The following is a 14711-nucleotide window of genomic DNA, read 5'->3' as shown; positions in this document are numbered from 1 at the left end:
CGTGGGCGGATCCTTATCGCATGGTTCTATCGCGGGGCAAGAGACCGGCCGGGGCTCATGGGACGGACGCACCCGGTCGGACGGGGCAGAGGAACAGTCGATCTGGTCCAGGGTGGATGATCGAGGATGAGACAAGGAGAGAGGAAGGGCGGGGGGGTACGAAGTAGTCAAAGAAGGAATGGCAAAGAACTCGGAGAGCGGAGGTTATAGCGAGACGGAAAATCACGCGGAAACCGTTGTTCTGTCCAGCGCGAAGCGACTCGAAGCGGACTGATGCAGGCGATTTGTCTCGGAGGCCAGGGTAGGCAGTACGGGGACATCGGGTCAGCGGTAGGAATAATCCATTATGGACCCAGCATGCGGCAAGGGATTCTGTCTGCAGAGTACACTGGCCGCGAGTACCGAGTACACGGGCGCGATGCGCTGGCACTGCATGCAGGAGTGAGGTGGACAGCCTGGCGCGCCACGTTGATTCGCCCGCCGCCCTCCTTGGCCTCTGCGGAGTCAGCTTGCTGCTGTTCGGGCTGCCCTGGCGGAGCCAGTCGTAGGCCGTTCTAGTGATGGGGTTTGCTGTGTGTAAAGAAACTGCAGGCAGGAAAGTGTGTTGAGAGCGTCGTGTGTTGCTCGCAGCAAGCTGCGTGGTGGGGCTTGGTCAAGGGAGAGTTGGAGTTGTGAACGTGGTGGCTGGCGAGTTGGCGATGAGAGAACAAGCAACCTTGCCCTAGTCGAGGGTGATATATGCCTGCACGCCTGCCCTCGTCGCGAACTAGGCGAGTCTGCAACGGAATCTGCCGAACCCAGAGGCTAGTTGCGCAAGACGAGAAATCAGTTGATAACCCGTTTTTGGAGGAGGAAACCGAGTTATACTTGCCCATGCACCTCGACACCACGGAGTACATCTACGACCGAAACATATCTCAATGTTCGCACGTACTGAGAATAATGATGACCTGCTGGGATCAGTCGATTAGTCGACTTGCAGGGAAAGGCTTGAATCCCCGTTTCTACACGTCGCGCTGCGTCTACAAGACCGCGGTTGCAACAGTCATAGCGTCTTCATTGGCTCCAGTCCTGCACGAAAAGCCCGCGCCCAGACCAGCGGCAATGCAGTACATAGAATACTGCAAATTTGGGAGATCCCGCTCCGATGTCGACCAAAAACGGCCAAAGATTTCACCCAAAAAAAAAGAGAAGTAGAGTATTCTCACAGAATGACAAGGATATGCTAGAATGTCTCATAAGTGGCCATCACAATGCTGGTCTATCGCCGTACCGTACCCCCACAAACGCCGGTCGTTATGCGTGCATCAACTCTCCCCCAATTGAACAAGGTCTCCTCTTCATCAAAAAGAAAGGTGGTGCCGACGTATCGCACGGATTTTCAGCGGCAGACCCATTTTTTGTCCACCTCTTTCTGGCCCACGCGTACTGCAACTTGATCCAGTGTAGCCTTGAGTGTATCCTTGGATACTTTCGGGAACCTAAATGCAACGTCAGCACAAGCACAAATGATAACCCTCGGGATGTCTGGTGAGCAACATACCGCTTCTTCAGGATCTCAATGACTCCAATCTTACTCAGATCACTTCCTTCAACCACCTGCTTGAACTCCTCCAGGTGCTCGGGTGGGAATGGCCGCTTGGCCTTGGTGGTTGCGGCTGGAGGAGCAGCGCCAATCGCAGGCGTATCGGGGGCAGGGTTGATCCGGAACGCGTCCAGTGTCTTCTTCCCAGCGGGGCCAACTCGTGCCTTGACCGAGACTGGCTCAGCAGGCTTAGGCTTCTGCCAGTACGCATCTGAGAATGGATTAATAGGAAACCTGACGGTAGCAGAAATGGTCTCAATCTGATACGCCTTCCACTCGGGGTCCACGCCGTCCGCAGCCCAGCGAATACCACTGGAAACAGGTTCGAGATCACCCACGAGAAGTCGTCGCTTGCCGCCTAGCAATGTGTCTTCCTCATCGTCCAGGAAACCGTCCATGTCATCGTCCCCGTCATCACTACCTTCTTCATCCTCCTCGGAGTCGAGATCCTCGCCCTCCTCGGGCTCCTCCCATTCCACCTCGGAATCGTAGTCATAATTGATATCAGGAAGGCCGCGGTGGTAGGGATTCCGCGAAAGCTTCTTTGCAGATGCCTCGGGCACGGGACGTGTGAACGTGCCCTGGTACGGAGGACGTACGTCCTCGCCAAACCGTAGGGACTTCATAGGTATTTGGCGAAGGATGTCGTGCACATCCTCCGCGGTTTTAGCCTGGGCATTGCCCTCCAGCTCCATCGCCGAATCGTCGCCGGCGTTCTGCATTCTCAACAATATTTCTCTAACTGAATGTGTGGGCCGGCCGCAGCGCCGACGAAATGGAATAATATGAAAAATGTCCGAGGGCCGGAAAGGCAGGTGTGGGTAAGGTGTGCTGTTGCTGGGATCCAGAGAAGCATCTATCGTCTGGCGAACGTGCTTGAGCGCTTCAGGATCTCGTTCGAAACGATTGGAGGGCGCGAGCTGGGTGTGAGACTGGAGGAAGAAGTCCGGAAAGGTCTTCTCGTAATCGGACTTGGGAGGGTTGCATAAGTTTATCGTTTGAAGCTCAGCGCTAGGTGTTGGCTTTTTCGGAGAAGCAGCGTTGCCTGTTTGAGGCGTAGTGGAAGGTAGTGGTGGTTTTGTGAAGAAGGAGTTAAGTTTGGGTTGAGCCTAAGATGGCATGTTAGCAAGCTTTCTGCTCAAGCGTCAGGACCTTCCGCGGGACATACCCTCTCCTTTTTTAGCTTCTCTTCTTCCCTTCGCCGCTTCTCCTCCTCTTTGGCGGCCTCTTTCGCGGCCTTTTCCTCATCCTTCGCCTTCTTTTTCTCATCTCGCAGTCTCTTTTCTTCCTCACGCTCAGCTTCGCGCTTCTTTCTTTCCTCTTCTTTCACGCGCTTTTCTTCTTCCCGCTCTGTATCCCTCTTTTTCTTCTCCTCCACCCTAAGGCGCTTTTCTTCTTCCTTTCGGGCTTTCTCTTCGTCCTTCTTCGCCTTTTCTTCTAGTTTCTGGTGTTCGCGAGCCTCTTTCTCCTGCTGCTTGGCGTCTTTGCTAGCAGGGGACAGTTTGCGCTTTTTCGCAGCAGGGGCAGAGTCTAAATCAGATTTTGTTGGTGACCCTGGCTGTTGGTGGTTTAAGTGATCCGTCTCGCTGGAAGGTACGCGGACAGGGGAATTTCGATCAGATTCCGACGGCATTGTTAGGTCACTCCGTTTGACGATTACTTCGACAGATGGAGGTGGCGGCAGAACAAGGATTTGTTTTTCGGGTATTGAAGTATCTTTGGTAGGAATTGACAATGCAGGGTCCCGATTCTCCTGGTTTTCGTTGGCGTAATCTGTCAATGCCCGCTTGGGGTTAGGGGATGACACCGCCCCGTCGTCAACCTCGTGTATAGAGCGCTTGCGAGGACTTAATGACGGAGATACCGGGCGAGATTGCTGAGAAGGGAGAGGTGACAGTCTCATCTTCGAGTCCATCGACGTCCACGTAAACGAAGGTCAAGGCAGTTGTCGTTTAGGGCATTGATCACGCGAGACCGACCCCAAATCCTTCAGACAAATTAAACGAATGTGGCATTAATCGAGTGAATCACACATAAAAAGACTGAGTGACACAAAGATGTGAATTATTGAGCCAGTGGGGACGGCAATCCAAGGGTGGTGATACTCCAGGTCGGAAGGAGAGGATCTGTGGGTTGGCAGCGACGCGTTAATGGAGTTTCGCGCGGCGCGTCCGATAAGGCACGTGCCATATTATGTAATATAGCCACTGGAGTTCATCCAAGTGAACAGTCTGGAGTTTGTAGTGTTTCTGGGGAGAACTCAGAGTCATATCCCGATGAAGGTGAACTTGGTAAATATGGTAAGAGAATAATGGAAAGGAAAGAAGCGTCGGGTTCAAGCCATGCCTACACGTCATGCGCATCAAGGGCAACAACACATATCGCGGGGAACATGGGATGAAATACAACTACAAGAGAAAGACAGAGAAAATAAATGCATATAATCATACAATTAATATCTTGGTTCGGATTGAAAGCTATGCGGACAAAACAATGCCGGGACCAAGCCCGGATGCAGGTGTAAGAAATGTGCACACAGGAGCCAACGAAGCCGATCCATCATGTTCTTGAGCATTGTAGGTAGAGAACCACCAACAAAGTGGGGCTGGACGAGCGATCTTGAACAGATATAAAAGAAAGACCAGGGGATATTGACAAAACTGTGATACTGATGGGCTGTCATCAAGACTGCGGAGCGCAATACCAGGCACGGAGGTTCAACAGAGATATTATGTGCAGCGGTATGAACGGTAATAAAAAGTCACTAAAAGATCATAAGAAAGAAAATGACAGTCAAAAGAGGGCGCGAAAGGAATTGAAGAACAGACGCTGCGTGAAGAGAGAAAACAATTGGTGGCTTTGAGGCGGGGTCTGTTTTAGTCACTGAGGTCAGGATTTGCGACAAATAGCCGCACATTGGTCATTGACGTGGTGCGCTCATCCACACTGCCTCGCCGCCGTAGGTCGTCCGCCTTCTTGGCTTTCTGGGTTGCAGCCAAGGCTGCGCTCGGGGCTTCCATGTCTGGTACAAAGTCTTCTTGCTCACTACTATTTGTAGTGTGCGTTGTAGCGGCATCGTCCTTGACCAACGAGGACAGCCGCTTCTTCCCCTCGGCCTGTTTCTCTGCTGGTGTGTTCTCGGAAACGTCGGGCAAATCGGTCTTCTCATTCGGAGGGGTGCTGTTGCTTCCCATGGTGCCCTGTTGGCGCTGGTAGCCACTGGGGTATCGATTGCTGCCCAGGGAGCTACGGCCGCTGCCGGTCCTCCGGTGCATGACCCGATCGTCAGTGCTGTGGGCATCATCGTCTCCGTCGCCGATCTCATTGGCGCTCAGGCGAACCGGCACCTTTGCACCAACCAGGTTCGACGGTGAGAAATCCATCCCAGCCTTCGTCCCATGTCGAATCTTGCCGCTTGCCAGGGTCGATGAGCGCCCTGTGCCATGGACTTCGAGGTACGCTCTCTTTTTGTCCCGCAGCGCCTGCTCCCTCATTCGAGCATCTTCGGGCTGCGCCCGATCGCACCACACCGTCGCCTTCTGTCGACGCATCAGAGCGACATATCCAAGCTGCGAGTTGGCAGAGCGGTTTGACGCGCTCCGTCGAATGTCCGGCTCCCCTTGGGGCATGTGGCCGGTCGAGTTGGTAGATGTGGTGGTGCTAGACATGCGTCGGGCCGGAGGGAAGTTCATTAGAGGCGCCATCGTATGCGGCGAAACGGCAGAGCCAGGAACTCCCTGGTATTGTTGGGAGCTGGAGGCGTATGCGGGGAGCACATTGGAAGATGTGGTGCGAGTCCGACTGTGGGTGGTCTGGGGAACGGCAGAGTGAGGCGCGAGGTTGCGCGGAGCATCATAAGGCCGATAAGGGTAGCCTGTCTGTTGATTGGGTATGGGTTTCCGGGCTGGGGGTCCCTGGTGGATGGGCATGCGAAATTCAGCGGTCATTTTGGGCGGCGGCTGGGAACCAGCCATGCAACACCTCGCGTGCGACCGGCGTGGCGGGGAGATGGATGAGGTTTGCTCGCCCGGGTAGGTGAGGCTGGGAGGGAGGTTATCCGGGCGAGATGGTAGAGTCAAGTATAACGTCGCAGGCCAATATTAGGCAAGAAGATGTGCTCTGCGAATGCAATGCGCGCGGCTGACGAGTGAAGGGATCTGCGGTTTCAGCGCCCACCACAGTCTGCAGCCACAGGATCCGCTTTGGGGATATCCGAAGCAGGGGCAGATGATTTGAGGAGAAACCGTTTGAGAGTGTCTTGTCGCACCGTTCAATGGAACAAGTTAATGTCTGGGGATTCTGTCTGGCTTTGCGGGATTTCGGTGTGTAGAGACCAAATCCTTGGTAAGAGCTGGAAGTGGGTAGTCGTCTGGAGGCACTCAGGGGGCCTTTTTGTGGTATCCAATTGATCAGATGGTTTCCCTGAGGACCCTAAACCCTCGAGAGCAAGAGAGGAACGAGTGAGCCACAGGCGCAAGTTGAGGGGGAGATGAGGGAGGACTAGGGGGAGGGAGGGGAGCACTACGAGACTAAGAGACTAGGAGGCTAAGAGACTTTGGCGGTTCGCCCACGGGCCGCCTGATTGGCTGTCGCGGAAGACGGCGGACCTGAAAAGTACTCGTCCGCCCAACTTGCGCGGTGGAGTACTTTGACCCTGCCCACTTTTTCTTGGTGGCTCAGCCACACGCAAGTGCAAAATTACTCGTATTATTACCGCTTGGGCAAGTCAGCCAGTCAGCCAGTCAGCCAGTCAGCCGGTCAGCCGGTCAGCCAGTCAGGCACACAACCGGTCAAGGTTACAGTCGAGCAGCTTGTCCATGGAGTGCTACTGTGGCTGATGGTTGATCATTCAGGGCTCCTATGCGACACCAGACGATCTCCGGTATGCTACCTGGGCCCTAATGATCCTAGTGCTTACGACTCGGTACTTCAGGTCCAGAGAGGCACTTTTAATCAGTGGTACTTCACAGGTTCGGAGTGCGCGAGTGCGACGGTGCCGGTCCTCGCGGAACCCCTTGTGCTCGCGCCGGATGACCGCCCGCCGGCGTGTTTAGTGTAATGATACGCGTCATGCACCTCCACGCTCTCCCACCCCACATACACCAGCACGGGCTCTCCTCCACAGGCTCCGCCATCCACCGCTGTGGCCCCAGTACACTCAGGCACCGCCTGCACGATCGTTGTCCATAGTTCTGTCTCCTTACATCCTGTGAGGTTGGGAGTCTGGTAAATGGCGGTGCCCGGCACGGGCGCCCCGTTGCCCAAGCTCCTGGGGTTAGGCGAGAACCCGGCGAGCATCGCATGGCGGACTGTCAGCAACGTGGCGCTCGAGACGCCCAGCGAGCTCAGGTTTTGCATGATCTGCTGCCAGTCCGCTGAAGCCAGCAGAGCATAATGCTGGAGGGGGCTGTCGCGGACTAAAATAGCGAGATCGGGATGGTTCCTTTGCTTTTTCTGCTTCGTATCCTTCGTGGGGTCTACTTCCCGATTAGTTGTTTTTCACTCACCGATGTGCAGATGGAACTGCCCAGGCCCTTCCACGTGTCGTACCCAGGACAGCCTGCAGAATTCTGGCCAATTCTCAAGAACCACCAATATCCGCGACCAGACCTGGCCTGCCTCAGTGGAGGGGTGTCGATTTGGACTTCCCCCTGGGGAGGGTGATCATTCAAGTAGGGACTACCGCGCGCGTCATCAAGTATAAGTTGCTTTTCCAAACGGTGCGGGTGTTGAACGGGTCTTGACCCGAGTAAGCTTCAAAGCTGTCGAGGCTTCCAAGGATTCACTATATATCAAGGGTCTCAGGAACACCAGCAACAGGTCCTATTATGGAAGACCGATGACCGCAGTGTGGCCCCTTCTTGATAAAGCGGGGTAACGGAAAATATACCCTAGCTGGTGGGATATGGTAGAGATCTACACCGGTCATTCGTCGGTCAAGCCGACGAGACTTACTGTAGCTCTTCGGCCAGGGTTTGTCTTACTTGTTATCTGCTTTACCCCTCGGGACTAAGAGATAGTGCCGGAGCTCCGCGATACAAAAGGCAGACCCCTTCAGGTAACCGCTCGGGCCAGTCGTTCCTTTTCGTGCTGTCTATAGGGTCAGAAACCGAACAAAGGCACTTGCATTGTCTGAAATCGTACAAATCACTACTTTAATTTGACGGTTGCCAAATACTAGTAGCTATTGAGTTTCCCATCTCCAACTCGACCCCCGAATCTATGATAGAACCGATCAGCCAAATCTTATCATGAGGGAGGAATGTTTTTGAAATGCGTCTGTACGGCCAGGCCACAATTATCTGGATCGGTAATTTACTGCAACCTACGTCCGTTTTCAGCTGTGGGGAAAAGTCCTCTGTGAAAAGCGACGATACTTTCGAGCGAAACGAAATGCCCACCCTATCTCTCCCGAGCCAGGGATGACCCAGTAGCATAACTTCATCTGGGTGTTGTCTAGCTAGCCAGGTAAAATATCCTTCTTCGGATCTCAACTTGGCGATATCTTCTCATCCACGCGTTATTTACCAACGGCTGCGTATGCTTGCCAGTCCGGGTAGGGCTGAGGGGCGTAATTTTGTAAATACAGGTACTGCAAAGTCACTTGCTGCGCCACAGCTGCGCACGTGGGGAGGTGGTACTTGGTGGAGCCGGATTTGGAAATTTGTTAGTCGTGACGTCAATCTGTTTCAGCGATTCCGGTGTTTCATTGCAACCAGTAGAAAAAAAAGAGGCAACTGTACCTAGCGACACATTATAATGGATATTCGGGTCCAATTGGAAGTGGCGCACAGATAGTACAAAGCAATTACCGTGTTGTTGAAAACGGGAGGATTCATCGGAACGCCAAAATGATTTAGACGCTAAGGCTGCATGAGATATGTATATACAGTTGGGGAAAAAAACAGAAGAAAGACTAATGATCTAGAGCGCTTCTTGACATTGTCAATTTTCCGACAGAACATTTTTCACAGCTTCGCCCTGCCCTCCACAGATACCAGTACGCCGTCTTTCCGGACCTGGAAATCCTTATTGGGCTCCCATCCCATCCACGACCGAAGTGTCTCCACGCCCCCGTCACCAGGTACGAGCCCCCCTCCAGTCCACCCGCCCTCGTCAGACTTGATGGAGTGGCCGGGAGTGTGGGAGAGGTGGACAGCGGGACGTTGCTCGTACCCCGCCGACTCCAACTCGCTCTGCTCCAAAACAGGTGTGGCGCAGGCGTCGGTACCGTCGAAAACGGCCTCCCACTCGGCGCGCGTCTTCTCTTTGAAGCGGCGCGTAAAAAGATCCCGTAGAGCTGGCCAATTATCGCGATCCTCGCGCACCGGAATACTCTTGGGGTCGAGCTCCAGCCCGCGCAGCAGGGCCGCATAGAATTGTGGTTCTAGCGCACCGACAGCAAAGTACTTGCCGGCGTCCTTGGTCTCGTAGGTATCGTAGTAAGGGCAGCCGCTGTCCAGCAGATTCTTGCCGCGTGGCTCAGCCCAGGAATTTTTAGTTGCTAGTCGGGGGTATGTAGCCAAGTAGGCCGATCCATCGACCATGTTGGCTTCCACAACCTGCCCGCGGCCTGTGCTGGTACGGGCAATCAACGCCAGAATGATGCCCAGGAAGCAAATAGCGCCACCTCCAGCAAAATCACCGATGATATTACCCGGCGCGTAGGGCTTATCACCTGCTCTGCCAAGCATGGAGAGGACCCCTGAGACGGCGATATAGTTAATGTCGTGGCCAGCCATGGCTTTATATTTCCCATCGCGCCGGAATCCCGTCATGCGCGCCACGATCAATCGTGGATTATGCTTCAGAAGAACTTCTGTTGGAGACAGCCCGAGGCGCTCGAGAACTCCAGGGCGGAAGGGATCGATCAGGACATCAGTAGCCGTGAGTATGCGAAGAAGGACCTCCCGTGAATTGGCTTCGCGGAGATCTAAGGTAATAGAGGTTTTACGACGAGTCAGTTGGTCTATACTGAGAGCGGATGGTCGGTCGATGCGAAGAACCGTTGCGCCATAGTCAGCAAGAAGAAGACCAGCGAAGGGGCCTGCGAAGCCAGATGGTTAATGCTGGGGCATGACAGAGCTTGAGGTGAGGGAGCTACCTGGAGCCAGGCCCGCCAGCTCTACAACTCGGATACCGTTCAAAGGTGGCGCATGCATTTTTCGTGGATGAGAAACAGAAGACTGATAGCCTATTCTGCTGGAGGTTGAGTGGGATTTAATAACAGGGATGGAATGGAGATGCAGATCGACGGGTTCTCCGCAGCCGAGGTCCGTGGTGATTGCCGGGTGCGGGGGAAAGGATGCGTGCACCCAAGTCTATACTCATTATCTCTATTAACGGTGAGAAGAGGACAGATGACAAAATTATAGATGTCCAGGAAAGCCTCTTGAAGAATTAGGACGTCGAAGAAGCGACCGCTATGCCAGTGTGTGATGTAAACCTGCGTTAACTCCTTCGGAACCCGTGTTTTGATTCAGGCAATTAGCAGCCCCGTCAGCAGGGTTGTAATACGCGCATCTACTAGCCCTACCTGGCGATGACCATGAGTTATTGTGCGCGAAATGGAGACCAGAGTCCCCTTCTTTTACAGTAGGCTCTAGCCAGGGAATCGGGAGGTGCGACATATACACCCACGTCGTTGGGTACGACGAGGAGTGGTTAGTCGGTATTTAGAATGCGAGTTAAAAATAAGAGAAACTGCGAGGTTTCTGGCTAGAAAGAAATACCAGAGGTTTTATCTCTTTTATAAACCGACAAAGATAAGCTGGTGATCGCTAGGTACTTGGTGCATTGCGGGATATACTGATCACCAACTTACGGGGATCGGCGGGCTGAGGCCTGGGCACGCGGAATAAACAAAGTCATGGTATCTCTAGAAAAGTACAGTATGCTATGTATTAGGATTGATATCTTGAACATAGAGGTATATCTTGAATTTTTGTAGCGAAGCAGAATTTACATCCGTAAATACCCAGATTTTCTTGATCAACTGATCAAAATAAGAGTTCGTGTAGAATAAAATCACTCAGCCAACCCGCGCGCGAGAAAGGCTCGAGATCGGACTGGAGGAAGTGTAGATAATACCATCATAAAAATACATGGACAATAATAACGAAGCAATCTCTCATTGGTTGTAGTACGTTCAAAAACGTCAGAATGCAATCAACTTTAGATCAGGAAGACCCAAGATGCCAAGAAAGCCGTGACGATGACGGTGAGGAAGCTTGCAACCTCCGGCCGAGAGCCTGCACCAGTATAGACTGGTGATACTCCCTCGTGAGTACCAGTGGGAGTCGATTTTGTTTGAGAGAGGGTGCTTGAGGAGCTGCTCGAGGGGTGGAAAGCGAGAGTCGGTGTTTGGCCGGGCGAATAGGCGCTGCTAGATCCCGATCCTATGGGCCGGGAAGGAGGATAACCAGGGGCCACACTGACAGAGCTGGCGATGGTAGGCTGGGAATGACTACTCTGGTCAGAGACTTTGCCCTCTCCAGAAGAGCCTGCAACCCCTGTGGGGGTAGCCACGGGAGTGTAAGGTACGGTAAGAGTAAGTGTTGATCCTGTAGGACCACAATGCTTGCAGAAGGATACGGTTGTAGTCCAGGTTTCAGTCCAGGTCTCAGTGGCCAAGGCAGTAGAGGGCTCATGGGTATTCTGCACTGTGGTCGTGGGAATCGGCTTGGTAAGGGTAACAGTGGTCGGGGTTGCGGCACATTGTGTGCAAACCGTCACAGTCGTGGTCCAGCCCTCGGGAATTGACGCTATAGTAGTAGTGGCAAGGCCGGAAGGAGGACCGGTCAAACTAGCAGTAGCTTCGGGGCAGATAGTCGTCGTGTAAGTAGTCGTGATAGTAGTGAAACCCGTAGGACATATGTCTGTATACGAGGTAACGATGATTGTCGTGGTCACACCAGGCTCAGTACTTGAAGGCACGGATGTCACCCAAGGCGAAGCAGTAACGACAGAGGTATTCATGGAAGACCCGCGTCCAGTGGTCTGGGAAGCCCTAGTAGACTCAGTACCCGACGAGCTCGACAGCCCAGCAGGTTGAGTGCTGCTAGTAGCTGATGCAGTTTCAGACTCGGAGGTCGGGGAGGCGGAGGCAGACATGCTGGTGGGAGTGGTGATCGTTGAACTTGAGACAGCCGTCGAATCAGAGACAGAGACGGAGCCCGTAGGGGTAACCTGTGTCGAAGACTTGGAGCTCGAGACAGGGACTGTGGTTGGCCTAGATACTGGCAGCTGCGTAACAGGTGTATGCATAGGTCTCTGGGGGACATAGGACGAACTAGATTTAGTGATAGTGCTGCCAAGAAGCTCCGATGACGAGGGGCTTGCGCCCAACCTAGTCGAGCCAGTGGTTGAAGCACCTCTAGAAGAAGAGACAGGGCTGGAAGATGACGGCCTAGTGGTGCCAAAGATGCCTGTTGGCCTGCCTGGCACCGGAGGGCTGACATTTCCAACAATAGAACTTGAGGCAGTCGACTGGGTTGAAATCACAGGGGTGCTTAACGTCTTCGACACTGTTCCACTTAGGTTGACGGTGGTTCTTGATGATATTGGGCTTCCAGAGCTAACCAAGTTGCTGGAAGAGGTCAAATGGTTGGAGCGTGGCGGAGGACTAGAAGAAGTAGCCGTCGCCGAGACACCTGTTGCGCTCGAGCTGGAAGTGTGCAGTCCAGTTGAAATGCTAGCCCGGGAGCTGGATGGAGCGCTTGGCTGCAAATGCCTGGAGGGCGAATTGGAGGTGAAGGAAACGACGGAAGACGAGGCCTCAGCGCCTGTCACCGAGGTATACCGGATATTTGAAGAGATAGGCTTCGAGCTGGACGGCACAGCTGAAGGATGCAATGGCAGATGGCTAGATGTAGGAACAGAGCTAGCCGAAGCAGCAATTGGCAAAGACAGGGCAGTCGACTGAGAAGCATGCGGAGTGCTAGAAGAAACATGCGACGTGCTGGAAGAGACGTGCTGTGAGCTGAACGGCACAGTTGGAGGAGTCAACGGCAGATGGCTAGATGTAGGAACAGAGCTAGATGAAGCAGCAATTGGCAAAGACAGGGCAGTCGACTGAGAAGCGTGCGGAGTGCTAGAAGAAACATGCGGCGTGCTGGAAGAGACATGCTGCGAGCTAAACGGCACAGTTGGAGGAGTCAACGGCAGATGACTAGATGTAGGAATAGAGCTGGATGAAGCAGCACTTGGCGAAGATAGAGTGATCGACTGAGACGCATGCGGAGTGCTAGAAGAAACATGCGGCGGGCTGGAAGAGACATGGTGCAAGCTGGATGGCACAGTTGGAGGAGTCAACGGCGGATGACTAGATGTAGGAATAGAGCTGGATGAAGCAGCACTTGGCGAAGATAGAGTGATCGACTGAGACGCATGCGGAGTGCTGGAAGAGACATGCTGCGAGCTGAACGGCACAGTTGGAGGAGTCAACGGCAGATGACTAGATGTAGGAATAGAGCTGGATGAGGCAGCACTTGGCGATGATGCAGTGGTCGACTGGGAATCATGCGGTATGCCCGAAGAGGCAAGAGGTGAGCTTGAAGCCACCAGCTTACTTGACGGGCTGGAGGCTGGAGAGGATGCCGGGGAACTCGAATAGAACACTGAGCTAGAAGGCGTGATCGTCGGCTTAGGAATTGGAGTCACAATGCGAGTGATAGTCGAGGTCGGCAAGGGAGTAGTCGGCGGAGGGGGAGGAGCGCAGTCGTAGAGGATCTGCTTCATTTCCTGGGCATAATTGAGGCCGTCGATGGAGGTATTGTTGTCCGACGCCGTAGCTTCCCACAGCATGATACCACCAAATGTCTCCGGGAATAAGCCCATGTAGATCTCGACCAGAGGGTACACTTCGGCAGGCGTGAGGTAGAAACCCTCCCCAGCAGCTTCTTCGGCGGCCGGAAGACCAACAAACAACTTGGCATCCGGGTTGCTGCTGTTCTTGATTATATCAACCCAGTTGGCGAAGTTGAAATCACCAGTGCCGTTGACGAAATCCCGCGCAGAGCACCCCTTTGTGTTATAGAACTGGACCCAGATGAAGTCGAATGCCGAGTGGGAGATGGCGCTGCTGAGCTGCTCATCAGGAAGGGTGCACTGCGGGGCACCCGAGATGTAGAACTTTTGGTCAGGATATTCGTCGAAGTGGGATCGAAGGCGGTTAATCATGGTGGCGTAGCCTATTCTTATTAGTAAAAATTCCATCGCAGACCAGGCAGGGACCTTACCATAACCGCCGTCATGCTCGATATCGAAGTCAAACCCGTCCATGGAGTTGTCGAGGAATGGACGAGGATAGATGTCGGTATAGTTCTCATTCTGAGGACCGAACGAGTACCACAAGAAGTCCGCAAACCAGATGGCTTGCAGCTCGTTTTCAAGCTTTTGATATGCGGTGTCACCTCCGATAGAAAGCATGATGGTCTTCCCCATCTCCTTGCAGATTGGGATATCCTCCCAAATCTGGTGGCAGCCGCTGAGAAGCTCTGATTCAGGGTAGACATTGCCATCACATTGGTTGCCAAAGTTTGAACCGGGGTAGCCTCCGACAGCATCCGGGAAGACATTAATGAAGCCCAAGTTGATGATTTCAAAGGATGTCTCCTGGCAGAAATGGCGGAGGCGAGGTTGGTAGGCTCCTTGGCCCTACAGACAAATCAGTACTGAATAGTGTAGGTAGACGTGGTAAGGACGAACATAGTAGACTGCAACATTCGTTTTCAGATCGACATCTAAAGCATTCGAGAAGACGGCAAGAGACGACAGAGCAGATGTAACGGCGAAAGCCCTCCAGAACGCCATTTTGCAGGCGATTGATGAGTTGCGCTAACGCTTGCAGGTAAATAGACAGGTAAAGAATGGCAGGGCATATACTCAAGACAAATTAATGAAAGGACGCAGAACAGTGTCTGCCGGGGCCGTCACTCAAGGAAAGAGAGTGGAAATGTGACAAGTGTAGATGTACAGGACTAGGGGACAACAGGCCCTGTATTAAAAGAACGCTACACATTGACCGTGGGAGGAGAAATGCCCCCTAGAACATGAGCGCCACTATCTTCCGGCTAATGAAGACGCACGAGATGGTCCCTCAGTTAGCACCGGCGCCTAGGCAGTC

General features: G+C 53.4%; 5 protein-coding genes across 5 annotated transcripts; all 5 read right to left on the bottom strand.

Annotated features, from left to right (window-relative positions):
- Positions 1 to 1381: 1381 nt before the first annotated feature.
- On the bottom strand, positions 1382 to 3488 carry N7482_002677 (putative chromatin assembly factor 1 subunit A; the record flags this gene model as incomplete). The annotated part of the gene is made up of 3 exons (XM_056684802.1): positions 1382 to 1481; positions 1544 to 2694; positions 2754 to 3488. The coding sequence occupies 3 exons, from the start codon at positions 3486 to 3488 to the stop codon at positions 1382 to 1384; spliced, it is 1986 nt and encodes a 661-aa protein (XP_056548408.1).
- A 973-nt stretch (positions 3489 to 4461) lies between these two features.
- On the bottom strand, positions 4462 to 5532 carry N7482_002676 (uncharacterized protein; the record flags this gene model as incomplete). The annotated part of the gene is made up of 1 exon (XM_056684801.1): positions 4462 to 5532. One exon carries the CDS (start codon positions 5530 to 5532, stop codon positions 4462 to 4464), a length of 1071 nt encoding a protein of 356 aa, XP_056548407.1.
- A 1006-nt stretch (positions 5533 to 6538) lies between these two features.
- On the bottom strand, positions 6539 to 6943 carry N7482_002675 (uncharacterized protein; the record flags this gene model as incomplete). Its single annotated transcript, XM_056684800.1, has 1 exon — positions 6539 to 6943. The coding sequence occupies one exon, from the start codon at positions 6941 to 6943 to the stop codon at positions 6539 to 6541; it is 405 nt and encodes a 134-aa protein (XP_056548406.1).
- A 1610-nt stretch (positions 6944 to 8553) lies between these two features.
- On the bottom strand, positions 8554 to 9747 carry N7482_002674 (CaiB/BaiF CoA transferase family protein; the record flags this gene model as incomplete). The annotated part of the gene is made up of 2 exons (XM_056684799.1): positions 8554 to 9632; positions 9690 to 9747. The coding sequence occupies 2 exons, from the start codon at positions 9745 to 9747 to the stop codon at positions 8554 to 8556; spliced, it is 1137 nt and encodes a 378-aa protein (XP_056548405.1).
- A 1012-nt stretch (positions 9748 to 10759) lies between these two features.
- On the bottom strand, positions 10760 to 14398 carry chiA1 (class III chitinase ChiA1; the record flags this gene model as incomplete). Its single annotated transcript, XM_056684798.1, has 3 exons — positions 10760 to 13776; positions 13825 to 14242; positions 14294 to 14398. The coding sequence occupies 3 exons, from the start codon at positions 14396 to 14398 to the stop codon at positions 10760 to 10762; spliced, it is 3540 nt and encodes a 1179-aa protein (XP_056548404.1).
- Positions 14399 to 14711: the final 313 nt, after the last annotated feature.

This window comes from Penicillium canariense (genome assembly GCF_028826845.1).
Source record: "Penicillium canariense strain IBT 26290 chromosome Unknown utg000001l_segment0_segment0, whole genome shotgun sequence".
Taxonomy (NCBI): domain Eukaryota; kingdom Fungi; phylum Ascomycota; class Eurotiomycetes; order Eurotiales; family Aspergillaceae; genus Penicillium; species Penicillium canariense.
The sequence above is the reverse complement of the archived record's forward strand: the minus strand, read 5'-3'. Positions and strand labels throughout refer to the sequence as shown.